Genomic DNA, 25,844 nt, shown 5'->3' with positions numbered 1-25,844 from the left:
CAAACCTGAACATTGGAGAGAAATTTGTATAATTACCCATTTAACTGCATGCTTGTTGATTCATTATAAGCTTCCAGGAATGGTAACCAGATATGGATGTCCTAGCAGGCAATCCTTTTTTGGAATATTAAGTAGTGTAATTATTCTTAGGAGAACTTTTAGTCAAGATTTCTACTTTTAATTTTTTTTTTGTGGACAAAAACATTATTTCATATAAAATAAGTTAACATAGATGAACATAACGTGTATTATTATGTACTTCTATAAATACTAGGAAAATTAGCTGTCTTAATAATCAACCTTTATCTGTGAGTATTATACTACTTAGTGTGTAAAAATTTACTTTTATGACCGTTAGTTGCAGCCACTTCAATGTATAGGTTTGCTATAGTGCATTGAAAAGGTACATAGATGATTATACATATGGAATCTTTGTAACGGCATTAGTGTTGTCTTCCTCCAAATCACAAGCTTTTAATCTTATTTTTAGATACCATTCTTCGATGATGTGGGAGCAATGACACTTCAGTATTTTGACTCTTTATTTCAAAGGGATAACCTTCAGAAGTCACAGTTTTTTAAAGGGCTACCAAAGGTTCTGCCAAAACTACCTAAGGTACTTCTCTACTGTTGTATGGAAGTAGTGAGTTAAAAATACATAAACATCTTTTAACATTCTTAATCTGGGACTGCTGGACTCTATGTAACATGGTTCCATAAAAGACTGCTATGAGATTGTCAGAGCAGAGTAGCAGGAAGAGGAGATATGAAAATAATTTATGTGGAAATACCCCTCCGCTATCAGTAATTCTGGAAACAGAAAATGGCAACTTGTGCTATCAGTATATGAGAGGAACCATCATTAGCCATGTCCTCTTATAGTTCATCCCACTTTGAATGGGAGATTTCTTCTCCCCACTTACAAGTTTTCTCCCTTTGTTTACAGATCTTGTCATAGCTCTTTGAAGTCATCCTGTCCAACCTTTTCTCCCAATCTGTTATAAGATTGCCTCAACTCTTTTCGTAGCCAGGCAGTACTGTAATGTTGAGTGATGCAAAGTTTCCTTCCCTCAATGGATAAAGCACTTGGTTGTGTTAGCAGTGCCCAGAGATCTTAAAGGGAAATGTCTGTCATTTGAGATTTCTTCTGTGTAGTGCTAGACACTGTCTAGACCAAATCCTTTCCTTTTGTGGTATTCTCTAATTTATATAAGGCATAATGCACATGTGATGGAAAAATAATACTAATTTACTGTATAATAGAATAGCTGATTTTCTGAATTATTACATTAAATTTTTTTATTTTTATACAAATTTTAGTTTGAACTGCACAGTGTTGAACTGCATATTTATTATTGTCTCCTTTTTAATTTAGTAGTTTTTTTCTCTTGATTGAAAGCTGTTGATGCTTTGATGTTGGGCATAGATGGGATTTATTTCACCCAACTTTAGACAGCCACAAACTGACCTAATCATCTTTAGGGCATTGTTTTTTTCTGTTTTAGAAGCATATAGTATGAGGAGATGGATTGTGCCCTTGAAGTGTGTGTTTCTCTTCATTGTCTTTAAAAACATTTAAGGATGCCTAACTGGGATGTAGACATCCACAGTGTATATATATGCATTTAGTCAGCTGAATCCCATATGGGGAATTTACAAGGAGTTTACAGTGAGGTATAGTAGGATTGTGTGTTCATTTAGTGAGTGATAGGGTACTTCAAAACTTATGATGATGAATGTTTTTAGGTTGTTTTTAAAGAAAATGTATACAATGAGATTTTCATAATTCATATATGTGACATAAAATTCTATTTTTTGTACAGTTAATAGCCTTTATTGGCCTTCACAGTTGCTGTAGTCCAGTTGTGTTTGGATGCTAATAAACAAAAGTAAGCAAAGTAATGCGGTGTGTATTGTCTTGAGTATACTGTGAAAACAAGAGTTCAATATTGCAAATTGTTTGCTTTTTTGTTTTAGTATCAGGTTATCACTAAAGCTGTTGAGCTGACTTGATAATAACTTAATGCAGTGCAGTACAATATGATACATCTTTGTTTTTGTCTCCTAGCGTGTTATAATTCAGCGAATTTTGCCTTGCTTGACCTCTGAGTTTGTGAATCCTGATATGGTGCCCTTTGTCTTGCCTAACGTTCTCCTGATTGCTGAGGAGTGCACCAAAGAAGAATATATCAGGCTCATTCTGCCTGATCTTGGTCCTGTTTTTAAGCAGCAAGAACCGATACAGGTATGTTAATTTTGTTCAGATGACAATTTTTACCTTCAGTGGTTTTTCTCTGAAAAATCACTGGTTGGTCTAGTTTCCTTTTTCAACTTTGTTCACACTGTCCACCATGAAACCAACCTGTTCTGTAGTTGTCCAAGCAGTGGGCTTTAAATCATACAAAGCAGGTTTTTCCAGCAATTTCGCTGAGCCCTTCCCCCTGCTATTTTAGTTGTTTTTCTGGAGCTTTAATTGCATTTATAGATGAGAATAGATTAGCAAAAGGAAACATTTAATTTATCACTCAGCTCTATCTTTGGTCAGTTGTAAAAGGTATGTTTGTAAGCATTTTATCACTCATCTAGCCCATCTGAGCAGGACTGTACAGTACAATTTTTGCATATATTGTACCACTAACTAAACCTGTGATTTTTCTTTTTTTTTCTTTTTTTATCCAGATTGTTAACACGGGGATCTTGGGGTGGAAAAGTTGTCACTCTGACACTCTCTTAAAAGTATCTTGTTTATTCATGATAATAAAATAGTGTTTATTTGAGGGCTATGCAAATTTGTGAAAATTTTTCATTTTATTTGACAAACGTACTGTGATAGTGTCAGTAAAATACCTTTTTTTCTGTTGTTTACATACATAGAAGCAGTAAGGCACTATTTTTACTGTAAAGGAGAAAAGCATTTTCATCCTTTTGTCAACACCATATGCATGACAGTTCTTGAGGATTTTGTCACTAAACTAGGCATCATGCCTCACCAGATAACAAGGCAGCTATGCATTGCTTCTGGCTCACTTTGTTTCACTGCAGACTGCTGTTATTTTTCTGCAGAGAACTTAAAGGGCAAGATAAACACTGCAGAGAACAAGTGCAGTTTTTATTTCTGGGTTTCAGCAAACCACATCAGAGAACTCTCAGTATCCTGGGGGAGGAGGGAGGGAGGGAACACCTGTATTTGCAGATTCCTTACAATATTAGAGTTAATGTTTTTTACTTTTTGTGCACCAGAGTTTTATGTTAGCTTAGTGTTTGTCTTGAAAAAAATAATCATAAAAAGGTGCTCACTGACAAAAAGCTGATAAACATCTTATGTACTGTTGCATCCTAAGAGATGACACTATGTTTTGCTACTTTTAACAGCAGATTTGTAAGATAGTCTTCACTCCAAACACCTTGAGACTCCTTTGTCTCAAGGCTATATCTAGAGCATAGCGGGCCCAAAAGCTGTTTTATTTCTTAAGAAATGAGGAAAGCAAAGTATAGACTTGGGGTTAGCTTGTAAAGAAAGAGCTTTGTGAAGTTTCTGTGCAATAAAGTACGATGTGGTTTTGCAGCTTTCCAGATATTATATATTAAATTCCCATGTTGACATTTTTGATGCACATTAAGTACTAGCTGGCTTATTCCACTTTTATTTTTATGGGCTTCTCAGTATGGCAAAGTTTGTCTAAGTAATCTAGGGCAGGTTTCCAAAGTTGGTATTCCAGATTAATTCAGAAAAAAAAAATAGAGAGATTAAGAGTGCCAGATGACAGACTTCCAGCTCTGACTGGTAACAATCGGATGCACAATCTGTCTTTGTGCAAGGCAAAAACTTCCAGTCCCTGTGTGTTTGTAACTCATGGTGGGGTGGTGGAGGGCAGTGCGTCAACGTTTCTTCCAAACACACTCTCATGATGTTTTAACGTTGTGCCAGGCCTCTTGCTTGGCATTTGTAATCTGTACATCCACCAAAGCCTACTGATACTTGAGTTAGGAAGCAAATGTATCAGAGGGAGGCAGCTGTAATTCATTATGAAGAAATTGTTATCCAGTGTTGACAATGTCTTTGTATAAGGCAGATTATACTATGAAAATGGAATATTTAACTTCTCATTCACATCATGCTTTTGGAGTTAGCATGAAGTAACTGGTGTACTATAAATTAGCATCCTAGCTTATTCTGAAATAACTTCCCCATGTAGACAAACCCTTAATTTATACGTAGGGATATTCATAAGGAGTTAGCATGTGATGTACTGTAAATTCATATTCTAATTCGGTACGCCAGAGTGTAGCTTAACAAGTATTGGGCTCTATGCTAATGAATGAAATAAATCTTCGGTATTATTGTTTATAGTGCAACTGCTGCTGCTGCTTATGTTTTTATAGGTGGTGTCTTTGTTACTGTGTGTCATCTTAGTTTTTACTTAAATGGATAAAAATTGTCAAAAATTTTGCTAGAACACAAAAAAAAAGAGCTCACCAGAACAGCATAAATTACATTCTAGTTAAGGATACAGGTGGTGAGAGATAATAAAAACAATTCTGATTTACATTATCTTATTTGAAAAGAATTTACAGCCAGAGTAGTGGAAAACAGCTGAATAGTTCTATGAAATCTAAATGATTATTCAGTACTGTTTAGTTTACCAGTGGTCTGCTGAAACAGCTGCTTCTTATTTTTAGCAAAGCTTTTCTAGTTGTTGAATAACAAACTTCATTCATCTCTTTTTTCAAATTTGCAAAAACAATCAAACAATCCTTCTCTCCCAAAACTGTTTGGCTAACAGAACATAGAAATTACAGGGTTGCTAGAAAAGAGTGTTTGTAGTACAAGTAGTTATTTTAAGTTTTGAAAGGCCATGTTTAGGACAAATAAAATCTGAATTTAAAACTGGTCTGGTCCATCTCACCCTAGTTTTGCCAGAGTTCAGGGTATTGCAGGGAATGAATGAATGAATGAATGAATGAGAGACTGAGTGTGTGCATGTGCGTGCGCACATGTGTGGATAGATTACATAATTATAAATATACAACAAGATACCCCACATTAACTACCACTTGAAAGAATTTCATTCCCTTCCCTGTAGAGGAAAGGGGAAAAACTTATATTTAGTCTTGGTACTTTTGTACTTCTAGACTCTGATGCTTCTGTTTATTTGATGTATAAGCTCTGTTTGTTACATGGTTTTTATACTTAAAAATTGAAATCTTTCCCTCCTATGAAATACTTGGCTTTTTATTATGAATGTGATGCCTCTCACTATAGTTTATCCATTTACTCTAACCTATTTTATAAAAGGAGTCTAGATATCAATGGAGATGTGTCAATGGGACCTGTGGAAGTTGTCTCACCTATCTCAGACAGAGAGATTAACTTTGGCTACGCAGCTCTCCGTATTGAAGACTGAGCCTGGATATTTCATTTAAACAGCAGCTAACTTTCAGACAGCTAAACATAAGCCAGATGAATCCCACTTAACCTGATGTGAACTTAACCTGATGTGAAATTTTTTTGCTTGGGATTTTTCATTTTGTGATATACTACTTCTGTGTGAAATGGAATAAAGCTATTTTGTGTCCATATAGTAGTAATGTTCTTTCCATTGAGTCTAAATTTCAGTTCCAGATACAGAGGAATCCAGCTTGTATAGGTGGATTTGTGATCAAACGCCTCGAGAACTGCATTTTATCCATAGTTTTTGAGGAATTTAGCTTTTTCAATAATGACATGTATATCAAGATTTTCTGTGGATGAATTTTAACAGAAAACAGTGTTCTAAACTGAAACAAGACCCTCCCCCTTTTTTTCCCCAAACCATTATGATTTCTTATTTTAGAAAGATTATTCTAAAATATACATATTTTATTTGATCTGTATTTGATGTTTCTAAAATGCAATAATATGTCAGTGTTTTTTGTCTTCCATGCCTTCAGGCAAGCAACATGGTAAGTGATCACGTTTACTGAGTTACAAGAAAACTTCTGAAGTCTTAATGACATGATGCAATAAACTTTAAGTGTATGTTGGTGGAGTTAAAATCTTTTGGCTTCTGAACTGTCCTTTTTTTAATAGATCCTGTTGATCTTCCTGCAAAAAATGGATTTGCTCCTAACCAAAACTCCACCTGATGAAATAAAGAACAGCGTTCTACCAATGGTTTATAGAGCCTTGGAAGCACCTTCAATTCAGATTCAGGTGTCATAATTTCAGCTTTTATTTAAAACTGTCTAACTAATCTTTTCTCTTTCCTTTAAGGAAAAGAGAAAGGTTTCCTTTTGGAAATCACTCTTCCACTGAAATTAGTTTTCTGTTAGCCATAAGCATTCAGGAGTGTGTAGGGGAGGTGAACAAACAAATTATTAGATAAAGAAGGATTTGGATAATCAGATGTCACTTTCAGCCTTGCAAAGCCTTTCCAATATTATGGAGAAAGGTTTTTGTTTTTAAATATCTGCTTGAGGTTTTTCTGCAGCAGGAGTTTAGTTACTCAGGTATTTCCTTGCAATTTGTGTTTAACGTTGCTGTCTCTATTTTTTGAGATTTGGCTGCAATTGGGTATTTTTTTTCCTCTATTGCTTAAGTATATTTCATATTGATACACTGTTTTATCTTTCAGTCTATGATTGTGCTGCTGCAGAGTGTTACTGATAATATTCATTTATATTTGCTTGACCCATTTTCTAATATTCCATCTGCATATCATGACGCTGTATTATTGTAGCTATTTCTAAGTGAGTCTGATAGATTAAGTTCATTTTAGTGAACATGATGAGTATTTCCTTAAAAGGAATACTTGGAAAGACAAATTGATTTCGAACTTGAGTAATATTAGTATTACTTTTATAGTAAACATGCATGTTTCTTTTTAAACTTATGTGGAATATTTTCTTATAGGAGCTTTGCCTAAACATAATTCCCACATTTGCCAATCTAATAGATTACCCATCAATGAAAAATTCATTGATTCCAAGAATTAAAAATGCATGTTTGCAAACTTCTTCTCTTGCTGTAAGTATCCTAATAATTTTATCTCTTTCTCAGTCTTCAGAAAATGTAAAATTACCTGTAATTACTTTGGCTTTTCTGCTCTTGCTTCTTTAAAGAGAAGCCCATCAATATGCCCTGATTTCTTTTCAAGATTTTTACTTTAACAGTAGTATGCTCCAGCATATTGTATGTTAACAGTGTTTGTCCTGCAGAAAAGCCAAGGTCTTGTGAGCAGTATGCAATTCTATATTTTCCTTTAATGATACAAAATGTTTTTTTTTTTAAACTCGCCTTGAATTTTCAGATATGAAGGTTGTAGTTTCAGAAGCACCTTCCTTCTTCTCGTAAATATGAGTTTCATGTGTCTTTTTTCTTAGGCAAAAGAATAGTTAAGATGTTCTTTAATTCTTATCATACTTTGTAGGTCCGGGTAAACTCACTAGTGTGCTTAGGAAAGATTTTGGAGTACTTAGATAAATGGTTTGTGCTTGATGATATTCTACCTTTTCTACAACAAATTCCATCCAAGGAACCTGCAGTGCTAATGGGAATTTTAGGTAACTAATATTTTCAATTTTCTCCTCTTTTTGTATTTTGATGTTGTAATCTCAGAGCTTTCTGTATAATCATTTGATAATATGATAATATGATAGATAATGTTTGCATAGTCTAGCTAAAATGGTTTGTTTCTCCTTCTTAGGTAGGTCCCTGTTCAGTTACCTAATGTATTGCTGGTACTTCTGTCACTAGTCCATATATTTGTAGTCCTGAGGGCCCAACACAGTCCCGAATACTCTGCAGTTCTTGGGCTGTGACACTTTTGTGGACTGTATGGCCCACCCAGCCAGAGGGGTGGTTTCCCTCGGAGCAGCATCAAATCTGTCCTCTTTTAGTTCCTGAGCACTTTGCTGGAGCTTTTAAGATGCTACTGTTGCTTTCACTTCCCACTCTTGCATGCCAGATGCTGTGAATGATTATCTATTATGAATCTATTGCTCTTTGCTACAGCTTTTGTTAAATGAATTTTGCCTTTTAAACAAAGACATGGCTGCCTTTGCACTGAAATGGAGCGTGCTCTGGGTGAGATTTCAAAAACAGCTAACATAAACAGGTGGCTTGCTACTTCTGGAAGGGCAGGCCTCACTCCCAGTTGTTCTCTAGTGCCACTGTGGCACTTGTCCAACTCAGGATACGTGCTTTTAACAGCTTGAATGGGCTCGTGAGAAGACCAGATGACCAGAGTCACTGCCAAGGAGAGGTGTGACTGCGTTACCAAGTGTGGGAGACAGTGACCATTTCTCTTACGGCAAAGTAGTAAGCAGAAGACCATTTGTAACAGTCAAGCTGTAGAGGCAGCAGCCCTCATTATAGCACTGTAACAAATATGAGATGGTAGCACTTTTTTAATTTGCTCTCAGTCATCAAGTGTGCATCTATCAGTACTAAATTAAAGTTGCCCTCTTTCCCTTAATCCCTGCAGCTTTAATCTGCACCTGATGTCTGAGAATGAGGGATAGTGTATCTTCTACCTTAGTTGTATTATTCCTGAATTCTACTCAGCTACAGCAAGCAGCTGAACCCTAGTTTGGAAATGATGAGCTGAAGTCAATTTTGGATACATTGGATCCTCTTTTTTTTTTTTTCAAAGTACTGGTAGTAACATGGAAAGTGAGGAAAGCTTCTTCCTCTGTTGTGCCAGTATATTCAGTGTTCGCCACCAAAAGTGGACTTATTTAAGCATACAGGAATCCTGCTGTCAGAAACACTATAAAACTGGTAGGCTTAACGTTGGATCCCTCGTGCCTCATTCCTTTTTCACTGATTTTAAACCAGATAAGGACCGTGCATGGTTTCTGATCCTATGTATAACACAGTCCTAAACTTCCAGGTAAGAGTCTTTGGAAAATACAGTCCGAGAGCAGTGTGGTAGTTCACTAACCATGTGTGCACCACAAACCATTTGCAATGTGCCGGGAGTGAACAGCTTCTTAGTTAATGGAGCACAATTACAAAGTGGCAATTTGTTAATTTGTGGTAACTCAGTTGCTTGTGATGATCTGTTTGAAGACCCATATTCTCAGATAACAGACCAGAACAATACTTTGACTAATAATACTGGGCTTCATAGCTGCAAAGTATTACTTTGGGCCTCCAGGACTTTTCTTTTGCTCTGAATGTTAGCAAAGCCTCTTGTTATAATACATTTATGTTGTGGATGAATGCTTCATTTTTATGGCTTTTCTATCTTGTTTGTGCTTGGTTGCACACAGAACCAATGTATTCAGATGTTCAGATTATCAGTACCAACAGAGAGTGCAACTTTCTTGGAGTTTGTTTACAGTATTTACTAAACTTACCAATTTTGGTATTTTAATGTTGTATGTCAGGTATTTACAAATGTACATTTACTCATAAGAAGTTGGGAATTACCAAAGAGCAGCTTGCAGGAAAAGTATTGCCCCATCTGATTCCTCTTAGTATTGAGAACAATCTTAATCTCAATCAGGTAGGAACATGACTATTTTGCATGCTTTTACTTGATAAACTGGTAGATAATTGATTTAAACTGTTGTCACAGAAGAATTTGTGGATTTCTATACGACTGAGTCTGTGAAAAATGCTTCCAATATTACTGTATTTGCATGCTTAAAGGTTGTTGTTTATTTAGTGGATTTAACTGATATAGTATAAAATTTCAAAATGAATACCATCACATTTCTAAAGTTGTATATCAGTTGTATATCCTAGCTTTTTACTTACTTTTTACATTTTGAAGTCTTTAAATTTTTAAAATCTTTTAAGATTTTAAAGTTGTATTGCTAACATTTTCACTAGTAATTGCCAAAAAAAAAGGTTAAGCCTTCAAACTGAAATGTGTTTTTTAAATGAAAAATTTTATCAACTAACAGACTTCTGTTATGGTGGATAGGTGTTTGAGTGGTTAGGTCAGAATCACTAGGTTGTTTCTGACATTTTAGGGTAGGTCTGACTAGTATCTGTCAGTCCTAAAGCAGTAGCTTAGCCCTGAAGCAGTAACTAAATGTATCAAATTGTGGGGCTAAAAATAGAGGAAATGAAAACAATTTATAAGTTGCTTGATCTGTTCCCTTGCATATTTTACACTACAGAAAATTGGGAGGTTACTAGGCAGCTGAACTGTTAAACTTGATGATATTACTGTAGAATATGAAGAGACATAAGAAAAATAAAGTTATCATGATAAGGTTAGCAGGACATTTAAAATGGATGGATGGTGCTGCTTTTGAAATACACTGCAAAATATTTGGGAGAAAACTGAATGAGATTAAATCAAATCTGAGACAAAGAATTCCTGGAGTAAGAATACACTGCCTTCCAAATATCATGGTGAAGAAGTTAGCTAACTAACAATTACAATCCAAATAAAAAGCTACATTACAGTCTTAATCTTTTTTCTCTTAGTTTTGTTTGTAAATATTGAAGATAGTATAGAAGTGCAATCATGCTGCTATGAATTAATTAGGAAATAGAATATCTAATACAATTTTTCTGGAAAACAAATTAGTAATGTTCATTGTGATCTTTTGGGTTTTTTTTTTGTCTAGGTTGCCTCACTTTTTTTTTTTTTTAGCTTATATATTGTTTTCACTATTTCAGTATACATTCTGTTTGTAGCTGGCTATGTCATCCAAGGTAGTGAAGCTGTACTATAAATTATTTAAAATGTGCAGTTTATCTGACATTATATATTGTGAGTTTTATGTGATATTAGTTTTTAAGCTCTAAATGTCTTGATTCTGTCACTGCAAAACCCAAACTTCCTGTATGTTTCTTTTACAGTTCAATTCTTTTATTTGTGTTATAAAAGATATGCTTAATAGATTGGAGGCAGAGCATAAAACAAAACTTGAACAGCTTCATGTCATGCAAGAACAACAGAAGTAAGTGTTTGTTTGCTCGTGTGCTAGGAAAAGAGCAAGTGAGGAGAGAGAAATTTCAGTTCATCTTTTTAGGAAATGTGAGAAAACTCTATCCACAGCAACATAAAATCTTGGTAATTCTCACTTCAGTAACTGGGAATTACCTCAGATAAACATGATTGTCAGCAAAGATTTATGAGTCTTAGAATGATAGTATTATTATGGCATCAGTTGTTTTATTAAGAACAATCCTTTACGCTTACATTGTGAAGTCACAGTTTATTAATTTATTCTGTAATTTTGAATGAATTTGTGAAATATAAAAGTTCATACTGAGCTCCACTAGTTTGGTTTTATGTCTATATACTAAGAATAGTTGCTTTTCTGTAGTTACTGAGAACACACACCACAGTGGAGAAACATAAACACAGCAGACCTTTAGAAGGCAATGGTATTTGAAGATATCCATGCCTATTTTATGGAGGCTGATATGAGCTGAAATTTTTGAAGTAAATTAACTTGCTATCTGAAGTCTATATTACCCCATTTAAAGCAGTAAGAAAGACCATTTGAAATGATCATTAGGAAACCTTTACACTTTAGAATATTAACATTTTTCAGTCTCCTACAGCTATTCTGAATATGGTAGGGCTCTGATAATACTTTTTTTTTGATATTGTTTAAATGCAGAAGAATAATCTGCATTGCTGAATTAGTGTTGTGGATGTGACTGTACAGTTATTGTTTTGTAATATATATACTCTGTACTGTATAGATCTTTGGATATAGCTAATCAAATGAGTGTGTCTGAAGAGGCAAGATCTACCAGTACAAGTAATCAGGTAAGAAATAGTATTTTATTGCATTAGTTACATATAGAAGTTTGAAATTAAAAATCACCTAGTCAGTATTTGCATCACCTTAAATTACAACATTTCAAATAACTTATGATTTTGTTTCTTTTAATTTAAACAGATTGACAAGGTATTTAATAATACTGGAACTGACCTTCTAACTAGTGGATCTGACAGTAAAGAGAACGAGTTGTCATCAAAACAGAAAAAGGTGTGGGTTTTTTTGTTTTGGAGTTCTGTTATATGCATCTGTCTAATACAAGGCTGATGTGCGTAAGAAGACTATGTGTAAATATTTTTCAGATTTGAGGCTTTGAAGGAAAAACTAACAGCTTTTACCTAGCACAACCCCGAGTAGTCACATATGCAAATGCACTAAAAAATGTTTAAACCACAGCCTTGAATTTCCGTGAAAACCTGTCCTTGAAAATAGCTTTGTGCAAAGTATGCATCAACTGAAATTATACATTTTTGGACCATTTTCTTCCTCCTTAGTTACAGGTATAATGAGTTATACTGAAACTTCAGCAGTGGATTTAGCTATAAACATCAAAATGCTCGGGCAACATCATTATAAAATTACAAAAGGAAATGAAGATCAAATATAGAATTTCACGTAGTAATAGAGACTGAGATTTACTATAAAAATTAAAAGTGAAAATGAGCAATAAATATGGGGATAAGTAAAAGAAGCAAAGAAAAAGCATGACATGAAATAGCTTACCCTTATAAGTGCTATTCTGTTAAAACATCCTTCTCATGGCTATTAACATACAATTTCCTTTCCAGCTGCACTGTCAGTTGTAGTTCTTTATCAAGTGACAGTTGGTAAAGTCTTCATGTAAAAATAAAAACCAAACAGAACACTTTTTTTTTTATGTCCAGTATTAAGAAGTCAAAGCTGAAATGGTTTTGTTGTGATGAAATATCTATTTATTTGATGCCTGCCCAGAACTTATCATCATGCTACCTTTAATATTGTATTTATTTGCCCTAAGTACTTTTTAACAGTATGATAAATGTAATAATAGATTTTGTGCTTAGCCACTTAATTTTTATATAAATAATGCCTATTGTTCTACCACACATTGTCGAAATGGCAGTGCTATTTATGAAATAAACATAACAACATAAATACCTATGCTGTCCAGCTTATTGTCAGTACTTTCCCTTTTAAAGGCATCACTTACACTTGAGGAAAAGCAAAAGTTAGCTAAAGAACAAGAACAGGCACAGAAATTGAAAAGCCAGCAGCCTCTAAAGCCACAAGCGACTGCAATAACACCTCCATTGAAGCAGGTGAGAGATAATGAACTACTACATTGTTTCCATTGCAGCTGTGATGCTTTTTCCTTAGAAGTACTGTCCGCAATTAGCACTTTTCCCCCTGCGATTCACCTTCGTTATCACTGGTAGTAACATGGTAGAGTTGAGAAAAACTAACTAAATTGTAATCTGCCTTCCATTTGCATCATTAGCTATATTTCCAACATTTTAAATTGTAGTAGTTTTCAAAGATGACATCACTCCTGGAAGCCCATTACTCTAGATGTGGGAAAAGCACATAGAAAATAAGATTTTGCTCTGAAGATTTTATTAACTAAATATACAAAGGTTTTGGGGGATAGGGATGAGGCATGTAATCAGATGGGCACAGTAGTACTTGGTGTGTATAGTCTTAGTAGTGAAACTAGATTACAAAACAATTGAACTTCTAGTAGCGAAGAATGAAAATAACGTAATTGCTCTTGTGTGCAATTCCATTTAATGCCTAATTCAATGCAATAAATTCCAGTTCCTGAAAAATCAATGCCACTTCTATATTAACTGCAGGAGCAATGATAAAGATTGTTGCTAGTGTGTCTGTAAAGAAAAAGTGTCTAACTACATTGTATTTTGCAGACAAAAGACTTGACAGATACCTTGATAGATAATATGTCATCTTTGACATCAATCAACAAAACTAAAGTTGCATCTTCAAACAGCTTCTCTTCTGTCCCTTGTATGAGTGTTGGAAGGGGATTTTCATCACCTGTTGACAGCACAAAGAGAAGTATAACAAACAGACTAAATACTAGTATGGGTTTTCAGACTGCTGGATTCGGTATGGGAACTGGTCCCACCACTCAGAATTTCTTTGGTGGTCCAAGCGCAGCAGGAACAACCAAGATGAACATTGTACCAACCGCCAATATGCCAAATTACAGTCCTATGAGTGCTACATCTGCAGTCTCTCCACTGACGCAACAAAACAGACCCCCAGATATGTCTGCTTTAGATAATCTTTTTGGTCCTCAAAAACCCAAAGTCAGTATGAAACAGCTGGCTCAACAGAAGTCAAACCAGTGGGTTAATCAGTTTGTACCCCCACAAGGGTCCCCAAGTGCAAGTGGTTCAGTCTTGGGACCTCAGATGAACATGATAGGACAGCCTGGCTTTGGTATACAGGGTAATCCTTTCTTTACTCCTCAGAACTTTGCACAACCAGCAAACACGATGACAAACAGCAGCTCAGCTAGCAATGACTTAAAAGATCTTTTTGGGTAAAATGTCTTATTTTCTTTTAAAGGTTGGTAAAATTTGAATCATGGGTAAGCTGATTAACATCTTTTTTGATTAGGAAAAGTATTACTTGGGGAAACTTTCCACTCAGCAAAATAAAGAATTTTGCACTAGAAAAAGACTGTTTTTACATTGTGCTGGTAATGCAGTGGAAAACATAAGTGCAAAGTCATGTTATGTGATAATGATTTTCCTTCTCTTTACCCAACTTCAGAGCATTGGAGGTAGGATGTATATATTCACTCAAAAAAGAAGCTAAATATTTCAAAATTATTCAGAAATGTATTCAATCAACTCCTGCATTTATATGAAATTTTATTTCTTTAATTAAACAAAAATGGTTAGAGGGTAATGATGCTAGTGAATACAATTTAGTGCTATCCTATGGATCAGTCTTTTCAGTGTCTGCTAAATTCAACTCTTGATGATTTGTGTGGCCTGAATTTGGCACAAACTGTCATTATGACTTATGACGATATGTGAAAAGTCAACTCATGCTTCATCGGATAGTTTTGTTAGCCATGTTACATAGAAATACCTCTAATCCACAACTATACTGCAGGCTAAGAAAATAAAATATTTTGACTTTCTTCTCTTATGAGAAAATTAGGATTAATGTGGTAGTTGACTACCACAATATTCAGGAGGCATAAGAAATGATTTTAAAAGATAGTACAAATTTGGGATAGAGGAAGAACACTGCTCCAATGGACATAATGGTTTACGTCCTGTTTTATAATGTCAGACTGTAGTTACCAGCCCCATAGCAAAAGCCCCATACCACTTAAGCAGGATTTTAAAATACTTTAAAATACTTGATCACATTTGTTATGTATTTCTGTGTTTTGGCTAATTTGATACTGCTTCCAGCCAGTGTGGGGGGAAAAAAATATGAGTAGTTATGGAACCACCTAGAAAAAATGTTCTCTGTAAAGTTCAAATGCTGACTGCCCCAACTTGTTACAATTGGTTGAATTACACAGAAATATTTTGAATTACTTCATAGTCTTTGGCTCCATTGGGAAGGATTGCCTGGTAGAAGTGTTACATATGGTTGTGTGAAAAAGCAGATTGCCATTAATTGCCTTGATTAGAATAAACTATTGCTTTTTTATTTTTTTTTAACTCAAGTCCTTATGAAGGATAGATGAATATAAAGTGAGTTCTCAAATACAGATTTGTAAGCTGTAGAATACATGGTAAATACACAGATATTTCAAATCCTTTTTATTGTATTATTCCAAATTTAATAAAGCTGTCCAGAAAACCAAGCAGTAGTTTCTTCTACTTCCCAGAAGGTAGATGTTCAGCTTGCCCATGATAGAATCTCTGCTCTGTCAGATAATACAGTTGGGTTTTAGCTTTTTCTTTCCTAGGAATTTCAGGAACTTTCTTACATAATATTTTGAAGAGTATAGCTGGCTATTTTGAGAAGGAAAGAACTAGTTACCTTTTTTATGGAAAGCCTACGTACTTTATTTTTCAAAGCCTTTCACTGAAGAAATTGTTCTTTCATTTGCTGCTTAAGAAACCAAAGGGCCTTATGCTGTAAATGTGACATATTTTGTTATATTTCCACGGTTCTCAGCAGTAATAGCATTAAGCATATTTCTTAAATAATTGTTTATGTATTATAGTTCCTGCCTTAGTCATATTATTTCAAAATACCCGGGACCAGTGAAATTGTGGTTTAGAAAACAATGCCTAACATGTTGTGATGCTTATGTTCTGTTAGTATTCATGGTAAACGTTGTAGGTTATGTTAAGATATCTATGTAACTTAAATACAATACTAGAACTGTTACAATATTATTTAAGTTCATCTACAGTTACTGGTACTCTACATTCTGTATCACACAAAGTCTTCTTTTTTATGTCAGCTTTTGAAAGCTACGTTTTTTTAGGGTAACATAAGGCAAAACTTTGAAGAATTACTTGAATCTGTATTCCTCTAAATTATTTGGAAAATAAGATTATATTAAAATAACATCTCTTAGGACTTGACCCTGCATTATATTAATACATCCATAGTGAAGGCAGGTTTAACCTCCAGTGGCCTGATCTGGGGTTTCAGTCCCTGATGCTCTTGGACTGGGAGTATTCAGAATTGGATTTGGATTTAACTTATTGGAGGGAAAGTTAACTACAAATTTTTTATCACATCTTATATTCCAGACCTCTTAAATTGTGGGGTTTGGGGGTATGTGCTTTTGGCATGGGCTATTTGAGAATACAGTGTATTTTGTAAAAACAAACCCAAAAAATCCTGTAGGTTCAAATTAAGAGGGGCTCTTCTGTGCAGTGGTAATGTGTTGGAATAAGATCTTTATCTGGCTCAAGTAAGATGAAATGTTTTGTATTTTGTATTTCAGAACATGGTTTTGATTTCTGCTGCTTGCAGCAATTTTCAGAATGGCCAGAGTAGAAGAATAATAACAAAGAAAATTGAAAAAGGTGCTCATGGAAATGATAGGAATTTTTTCCAGTTATTTAAAAATAAAATTTGAAAAATAATTTCAGTTAAAATCAGGGGGCCAAATCCTTCTTCCTTGTAGATGCTTTGTGCTTAGGGAGACAGGAAACTGTATATGTGTGAACTTCTTTAATTATTTCTGCTTAACTTAAAGGGAAGAGGAGTTACAAGAGGTAAGTCACCAAGGCCATGTGCCTCTTGGCTCCTGCCGTAATAGCTTTTCTTTAGGAAAACTTGTCCAGTTGATCTCTCCACTTGCAAATTGTCATTCTGAGGCTCTGCAAGAGCCTGGAAGATTTGTGTTGTGGCCAGAGTAAATACCACTTTTGGAGAGCAACAGTTGTGCTTCAGATCCAGTGGGAGGTAGGGAATGAGTGGGAGGAAGGGACGGTATTAAAGAATAGGGGCATTCCCAGGGCCTTCTGTGTCTGGACTTGGATGGAAAGCAGTGTTACATCTAGACCATTCTTTTCCTTGTATTTGTTTTTATCTTTTTCCTTGCTGAACCCTGAAGCAGTGGGAATTGTTTAGCCCTAACGGAATACAGAATGGAGAACACAGGTGGGAAGTTGATATCTGATCTCCAAAATTGCAAATTCTTTCCCTGAAAAAGTAACTTGATATAAAATAAATATTATAATGCCCTGAACAGTATTATAAATTACACCAAATCTCTGCCTTTTGTATTCAACCTAATTTAAAAGAAAAATGTGGAAGCCTGGCAGGTTGTATCATTACCTTACGGCCCCCCCGCCCTGTGCACCCATATCATCTTGAGCAGATCTTCATTAGCAGTGTAGAACTGAGAGCAGGGTTTGGACCTAACTGCAGCCCACTTGACTTACTTTATGTTAGTCTGTAAAGGAGGGATAAAAAGGAGGGGGGAATAAGTTCCTATTTTTTAACGGATTTAGCTATAATATGTTTACTACAAAAGGAGAAATGCAAAGAAGAGAGATGGAAATAGCTGCACATCTTAAGTATAAGCATTAGTTGTCCTTTGGCTATCCTGGTGTGTAACCTAAATGAACGCTTTTATACTGTCAGTAGACTTTTCCATGTTAGAATTGTTGATTCAATGTGTGGGGTTTTTTTTAAGTATGAAAGTCTCTGGAGCATTTTTTTAAAAAACTAATTTTAGAAAACAAACTAATCCTCCGAATGGGCTGACTTGTGTTAAGGAGACTTGAAAAACCTCCTCTACCAGGGCTGGCTGAGAGGAACTTGGAAACGAGTGACTTGCCAATTAGCTTAGAAGCCCCCAGGCCTGCCTCTCTCAAGGGGAGGGAAATAGGGAGTGAAATGGCAAGTGTTATTTCAAGGAAGGGCAAGGGAGCAGATTTTTCCATTCCTTTTCACACAAGTCTGGTGGATAAGGTGCAGAACAGCCTGTGGAAAAGTCCAAAGATACCCTGCTTATGTAGGAGGACAGCAACACCAGAGGAGCCTTTGGAAAGGTAAGGGAGTCCGCCAGTTATTTGGGAGGGGTGAGGAGAGAAATTTTACTGGGAGATGGGATAGGATTCCCTAGTTTGTTTTAATGAATATACTGTATCTTTCTTTCCCCTAGCTGTAATGTGAATTAGAGATGCCTTGCAGGGATGCTGTGGCCTTACAGGTCTGCCCGAATGTTGAGTACCCCAAGGAAAAAGCAGAATTTTTTGATGTATCAGTGTGCAACATTTAGGCCTTATTATTTAAAACTTTCCTTTTCTGTTAAGTTTTGTCTTTTTAGCATCACCTGTTCCACCTGTTTCACAAATATCGCAGTAGCCTTTGAAGCAAGAACATAAATGTGCGTGTTAATTTTTGTATTGTACTCTGTTGTGTGTATGTCAGTAACTAGGAAGGTAAGTGTGTATTTAGACTACAGGGTAATACTTGATTCAGCTACGTTGCACCATGAGAGCAAAAATTAAACAAGAAGTTAAATTTGAGTCAAATTCCACAGGGTACAATGAATTATGTGATCCTTTTGTTAGGTATTATAAATTCATATGGTTAGTGAGTCCACATCTACATGATTTGAGCAGAAAATGAAGGGTTTTTTTTAAAAAACAAATTTAGGAACACTGGATCTCGTTGCAGATGACATTTTTGGACTTTCAAATTACCTTTGTTTATTGATGAGGAGTTTTTTATTTTGGGGGGAGGAGGGTTGGGATATCGCTGTTTTGTGCCATTTCAAATGACAGAAATGTCAGAGGAGGGCAGCAAGATTATGTTGTACATGTGACCCTTTTTTTGGTCTTTGCTAAAATAAGAGATATGCTGCATTTTATATACTCGTCGTGAACTTTTATTCTGAAATACTCGTGAGGAAACCGATCTGGAGAATTGCAGGTGCGTTAGCTAATTTTCAAGTGAGGTCTTGCTTTGTATGTATCTTTCCATTAGGTTTTGACTGCTGTGCGAGGAATTACACCAGGCACTAAAACCTCGGATTCGTATGTCAAATCCCCTTGACTCCCAGGCCTCCCACTTAACAGTACAAATAAGCCCCTGAAGTTGTGGCGTCTTTAAGTCCTCCGGAACGGTTCTAACTGCTGTACAGATTTCTGAGGTGAAGTTGTAAATCCAAACTGCTTTAATGTGATATAGTGAACTCAGGCCTTGTGCAAAATACTTGCTTATTTGTCTAATCGTACAGTCTCTGTACTAGTGGCAGTTTTATGTTTAGATTGTAAAACATAAAAATTCCCATGAGGTGTATGAAGTGACGTTGTTATAGTGTCAGCTGTGATTCATAATCAGAACTGTCGTAAGCATGACATTAGTATATCTCTGGTTTGTTGGACAGCTCTTCAAAAACAAATTTATTCTTGTATCAACTTTTAGATCAGTTACTTTAAAAATATGTAAAAGCTACAGTGACCGTTTCAAGGAATTCATATCACTTTGTACTGTGAATGAGGTTGCCTATGGAAATAAATGAACTTTTCATATTTTCATGTTGGAAGATATTTTTATTTTAAATTTCCATAAAATTAACAAATAGTAACTTATGTAGAAGACTTACATATGACTTTATATTTTGTTTGAAATATAGTTTAACCTACAGCAAATTCATTTTGAATTTATTTCTTTGAGTTGTTGCTGTCCAGACATCTGTAAAATGGGGGCACGTATTGTTCTCATGCAAAGAGTAAAAGTCCTGGGGAAAAACTGAGTTACTAGATGTCTCTAAAATTAGCATTCACCTGTTCTGAAGGCACGCTAAGCCCATGTCAAAATCTGGGGTTTTGACCCCAAAGGGGTCTGACAAGGTGGATGCCGATTCATTAATTGTGCAAAACCTACCCCAAAACTTAGAAACCAGGGATTCAGTTAAACTCCTACCGTGGACAAACCTGTGACCAGTTAAATAAATACATTTATTCAGTATCTGTAAAAGAATTTACTATGTATTTTAGGCATGAATTTTAAACTAGAAACTTTTTTTTTAACCTTTTATCCTCTGTAGCATATCTGCTTCTGAAGTGTATCACTATGGCACTAATGTGTTTTGTTACTGCAAATTATGGCAGTTGTAGACATGGAGCAAACACTTGTGAACTTGGAAGCAACAGAGATTTAATGGTCTGCCTGTGTCTACTTATGTATTCTGATGCTTTTCTGGTTAGGTTTTTTGCTTGTGCCTTAAACATCATTTGGCCTTTTTAACAGAATTTGTTAAAATGCAGTAGAGAGTAATCATTTGCAGAACGTTTAAAAGACTAGGTTTTACACTCTTCTGCAGTAATTAGTCATTAAAATCAAGGATAATTAAAGGAGAAGCTCTTTTGAAACTACTCACAACATTAACGATAGCATTTTTATCTTTGACCTGACAACCTAGGGCTTTGGCGTCGGGAACTAATTGTATCCAGTTACCACACAGCCAGGAGTTGTTCCTGTCTGTCTCTGTGTCTCCTTAATGTGAGTTTAAGGCCATGGTGTGTAAGAATAAACAATAAAAGTAAAACTTTAGTTGCTTTAAAAACGTAAAAATCAGAGCAAAGTGGAAGAATTCAGGGAACGGCTGAAGCAAGGGAGAAAGGAGGGTGACAACTGCTTGTGGAAGAATGGTTAAGTGAGAAAGGGCATGATCTCTTAGAAGTGAGCAATCCTGCCTTCATGATGAAGGGAGGATCCCACAGCTATGTGAACTGTCCTTGAACATTCCTAGACCATTACAAAAGGGAAAGGCAAGTAGTGGTAAACTTAAGTAAAGGAGGGGGCTGACAAGCCCCTCCACATGAACAGCAACCTTGCACCAATCATATATCCGCTTTAGGCGCGTGAACAGAAGCTGTAAACCAATCATACAGCTATTGCTAGTGCATGCTTATTGCTTGTCTATATATACTCTGTGTAAGCTCTAATAAAGGGAGAACGACCATACTCATATTGAGACTCATCGTTACTCCGGGTCCGTCCCCCCACTCCGACATCTGGTAGCAGAGGATGGTTTATTTCCGTGACTACCGACAACTGCTGTCTGCCTAAACGCCAAAATATCCGGTGCCAGCCCCATAGGAATAGGCCTGTTTTCTTTGAAACAGTGCGCCCTGCCAGCCCGCTCTGTTCACATTGCTAAATTGCCGGTGCGTAAGGCGCTGGCTGCTGTTGTCCCATGAAAGAGCTTAACTGGTTCTGACAACTATTGTTAATGAAGAGCAGCTGCTTGAGCTCAGATTTAATTTAATGGCAACACATTCATTGGAATTTTTCATCTCTGCATATTTTGTTCTGTTAGAAATGACTGCTGTATTAGATTGAATGACTGTGATTAGAATGGTGAATAAATCACTCATTTTCTTTCTCCTGTTTTGCTGTACCAGACATTTTCTGGTGAACGGTGGGTTAAATGAATTCAGTACACAAAACGTCATTAACTAGAGACTAGATACATTAAAAAAAAAAGTCATCAAACCTTTGTGTTTTATAACTCATTTATTTGGACAAAAGTAATAGTAGTAGTAGCTATAAGCACAATTCTGAACTGTGTATTAATAGTCACCATGTCCTTCAAGATTTTGAAGCTGATAAACTGCATTCTTCTCGAGTTCTCTTTTATTCATGCATCATAAGGGAAAACAGTGTTTTTGCTTCTTCAGTCTCCCTCAGTTTCTTAGCTTTAAATGAACTGGTCTTTTTAAATGGAAATAGAACTGATATTCTTTTGGCTCTTTCAAAAGAAGCTGCAGCTGGGTGCTAGGTGCTTAGCCAGGGATTTCAGTGATTTCTGGCAAAAATATGTGCTATTTGAATTTTTTAATTTAATTGATAGATTGTAACAGATGACAGTATATTTAGTCATTGACATAGGTTACCAGTATTTCAAATGTTAAACACTTATTTTGCTCAATGAAATAAAAGGTCGACTTACCATTTTAAGCTATGTTTCTCCATTTGCCATAATCAATTTTTCAATGAGAAGTAATGACATGAAAGTTATTCTGGAGTTTATTTTATTCTGAGATAAGTAAGCAGTACCTGCACAGCTGCACAAACACAACTCCCCTTTCTGAGGAAATTGTAGCACATTTTAAGCCCTGTTTTTAAGGCTAATGCGACAGCTCATTCAATTCATCCCTCTCCTCCATTCTCTCTGAGCCCTTGTTTGATGAAAGTGTGATGAAAATATTAAAGATACAAAGCTCCTACAAGTTGCATGGAAGCCATTGGCTGGTTAGAGGGAGGAACCAGCTTTGTACTCCACGGGAGGGAAGGGCTGTAGAGTGCGATAACTAGCAGGCACTAGAGAACCCATCTAAGTGAGAGCCACAAGAAAGCAGGTTTTATAAATTCTGCTGTCCGCAGATCCACTTAATGAGGAAAAGAGACATCATGACGGTGTACTCTAATTGCCTGCATGATCTAAACCACTGAAGTTACTGGGTGAAATTCTCTGTCCTAGATAATAATTAATATATTTATAAGAAAATATTCTTAGTAAGAGGTCGTTTTTAATTTTTTGTTTTAACATAATTCCTCTGATTTAGATCATTATTTCAGGCTGACATGGCATTTAAACTTAAATGTTAACTTTCAGAATGATTTGCAGTATATAATAAAACTACCATAAGGTGTCACTATAACCCAGGCAACTGGGCTGCCACACCAGATTTTAAATAAATTTCAAATGTTATAGAAATGTTCTTATCCAACTACAAGGTCTTCCTTATAATGCTTCATGAAAGTGAAAAAGGCCCTATTTTTTAATATCCTAGTGTACTTTCAAACGCACAGAAATCATCATAACACATCAGCTTTTTTTTTCTTTTTTTTCTGGCAAGTGTATAGTCACCCTTGCTTAGCTCTTAGACCTATTCATTTTTGGGAACGCAATGGAGAGAGTGGCTTGTACTTAAGAAGTTCATGCTTAATATATTTACTTATATGAAATTCAAAATAAAAAAAGTTTTCTAACATTAAATATGTCTGTAGAAATGAGTGCAAGTTATCTGCCTTTTGAAATGATATGTAAGATCTGTCCTTTTTTTGAATAGATGTCCTTCGCATAATAGCTTCCACAAAGAAATGCTTTAAAAAGCCCTCCCACCTACTGTCTAAGATGTAAGAAATTACCATTGCATTAGTAGTTTCCAGTATGGAAAACTATAAATAGGAATTCCTATTTCCGTTATTGGTTTATTTCTTGTTAGTACCCCAGGATTCTCTATTTTTATTTCTTGGCCATATCAAATTTCTTTGATGTCAACTACCTGGCAGGAAACAGAAGCAAGAAACTACAGATAAACTTTTTAATCCTTTGAAATTAATGCCATTTTTGCCATGGACATCAGGGAAAATTTTCATCTGAAACTCTGATTAGGGCTGACTCAACACAAAGCATTTTGACACAGCAGGAAAGGACTCAATTCTCATCTTAATTACTATGGTAAAATAGAAATTAGAATCCTGAAGTCTTTAAATCCGTCTTTATATATAGCGCTAAAGTGCAGATATTGTAAAGTCATAGATTTCAAAACCTGAAGGACCATTTTGATCATTTAATCCCGACTCTTGCATAACATTGCATCCCAGATCTCCCCTTTTGTCTATGGCAGCTGATGCCCTAGATCTTAGTTGAATTCATATAGTACTAGTCTTTTATGTGATACAATGACTTTTAGGGGTGCCAATAGAAATAGGGTGTCTCGTACACTAGGCACTGTACAAAGACATGGGTAGAAACTGTTCTATTCCAAAGAATTTCAAGTCTAATGGAAAAATATACTTGTCATTTAAGTATATCTTTGCACGTGTAAAGTGCTGAAAGAAATTCCTTTGAGAAGGTAACACTATATCAATGGAAACTCACCTAGGAACCCTGATCTTGACCTCTGGATCCTAAACTCGTACCCTGATGCATGCTGATAATGTTGTGTTTCCAGGGACCATGTAGCTGACACAGGCTCCAGCAAGTAGATACTGTGGTAAAGTTAGTGATTTGAAAAATATTACTGCTTAGGTTAGACTTTAGACTCTGAATGGTTGGTACTCGGTTACATGATGAATTTTCAGTCACACTTATCTTTTGCACAGCCATTTCTGCAACAGTCTATATTTGTGTTCTTTCTTGTGCATGAACATTTTTTCCTTGTTTATTTACCATATCTGTGCTTGTTATTTTTCTTGGAACCATGAAGGGTGAAAGTGAGTCTCTCATGAAATTCGCAGTTGACAATTTTTCTTTGCAAATAGTTGGTTTCAGGAGAAAACTATGGCTGCTTAGTTTTGCTTCAGGTGCCCTGCACCTGAAGAAGTAAGATGATTAGTAAGAATCATATGAGCATTTTTGTTCCTTGTGTTCTGCTCCCTCATCTCCCAGAGAAGAGCAATGTTACAACCCTTGTCTCCTACTGTGGGGTTTTTGTCTCATTTAATGCTAGGTGCATTGAGAACCTCAGCTTTGAATGACATGAATGCTCCCTGAAATTTCAGAAAGTAACAGGGCAAAATAAATCCACTTAGAAAAGAACTATCATGATTTCTAAGCCAATCTTGTGATTTCTTGGGGCCTAAAGTGTGATTCTAGCTTTGTGTCCTACAGGTACAAGCTATGTGAAGTCATCCTGACCCCTAAGCGATCAGAGATCATCTGTGCCCCCTAATAACTTTTGAACTGTTTAGCTGTTTTCAAGCCTTTTAACAGGAGTAGAAATTTCCAGGATACTAGGTTGCTATGTTTTATGAAAATAAGCAGCAGGGTAGTACACACTTGACAAGATACCAACAAATCTACATGAGACAAGTTTTACAAAGCTTTTGTCCATGGGAAAAACTTTGTCAAACTCACACTGCTTTAGACATCAAAGTCTAGCAATCCTATTGCCTACACGCAGATGAAACCAGCATTCGTTGCTTTTGGTCTTCACAAACTTCTTGGTTTATGATGCCATTTTCTGGCTAGGAATGCAAATTGTAGGAGTCCCATTCTCTGTTTAGCAACAACTTGAAGTTCTGAAACCTGCTGAGGAGAAAATTAATTCCATTTGGAACAAAAAGTAGATTTAAAATTTAATTTGAAATTTAAAAACTTCCAAAGATACTTAATTTTGAAATATTGAAATGGTTCAATTTCATTTAATTTTAAGAAATCTTAAGTTGGAGAGAGAGGGCACCCAGGATTTTCTAAGCTTTGAGCTCTTGGTAAGACTTGAAAAACTAACTAACTTGGGAAGTCAAGAGCCGCATAAGGAGTAACCAGCTTTACTGATCAGTTCCTCCAAAGGAGTGACAAGAGAGATCCAACAGACAGCTCACTAGTAGCAGGGATATTATCACATTGCCTAGAGCTGAAATGAAACTACTTTAAAATCAACAAAGTTATTTTACTCTGAACATGACTGCTCGGGCTATACTAACATTCGTGCTTACCTGTGCTTCCACTGGAGGACCCCAGCAGCCTCTGTTTAATGTTGAGATTGACCACGCAGTATGAGGAAAAGCAGTTTTATTTTCATTCAGTAGAGACCCCAGAAGGTTAAACTGACTTTCCTAGTGTCTTAGTGCCAGAGCGTGAATGACTGTGATGATTAAATATTTATAAAGAGCTCAAACTTTTCTATTTGACAAACATT

At 35.7% G+C, this 25,844-nt stretch overlaps 1 protein-coding gene across 5 annotated transcripts in view; it reads left to right on the top strand.

Annotated features, from left to right (window-relative positions):
- SCYL2 (SCY1 like pseudokinase 2) overlaps positions 1-19,722 on the top strand; it is a 41,000-nt gene extending 21,278 nt beyond the window's left edge. For 4 of the 5 annotated variants that reach the window (XM_026086375.1, XM_026086374.1, XM_026086377.1 and 1 more), the window contains 11 exons: positions 491-616; positions 2,069-2,245; positions 6,071-6,193; positions 6,893-7,006; positions 7,410-7,542; positions 9,373-9,491; positions 10,805-10,905; positions 11,660-11,726; positions 11,860-11,949; positions 12,918-13,037; positions 13,641-19,722. In XM_026086375.1, coding sequence (XP_025942160.1) covers positions 491-616; positions 2,069-2,245; positions 6,071-6,193; positions 6,893-7,006; positions 7,410-7,542; positions 9,373-9,491; positions 10,805-10,905; positions 11,660-11,726; positions 11,860-11,949; positions 12,918-13,037; positions 13,641-14,285 — 1,815 coding nt within the window. In that variant the 3' untranslated portion in view covers positions 14,286-19,722. The remainder of the gene's footprint in view (positions 1-490; positions 617-2,068; positions 2,246-6,070; positions 6,194-6,892; positions 7,007-7,409; positions 7,543-9,372; positions 9,492-10,804; positions 10,906-11,659; positions 11,727-11,859; positions 11,950-12,917; positions 13,038-13,640) is intronic. The other variant, XM_026086378.1, reaches the window with a different exon arrangement.
- Positions 19,723-25,844: the final 6,122 nt, after the last annotated feature.

Source organism: Apteryx rowi, unplaced genomic scaffold (genome assembly GCF_003343035.1).
Source record: "Apteryx rowi isolate R43461 unplaced genomic scaffold, aptRow1 scaffold_691, whole genome shotgun sequence".
NCBI classification, from domain to species: Eukaryota; Metazoa; Chordata; class Aves; order Apterygiformes; family Apterygidae; genus Apteryx; species Apteryx rowi.
This window is presented reverse-complemented; position numbering and strand designations above follow the sequence as displayed.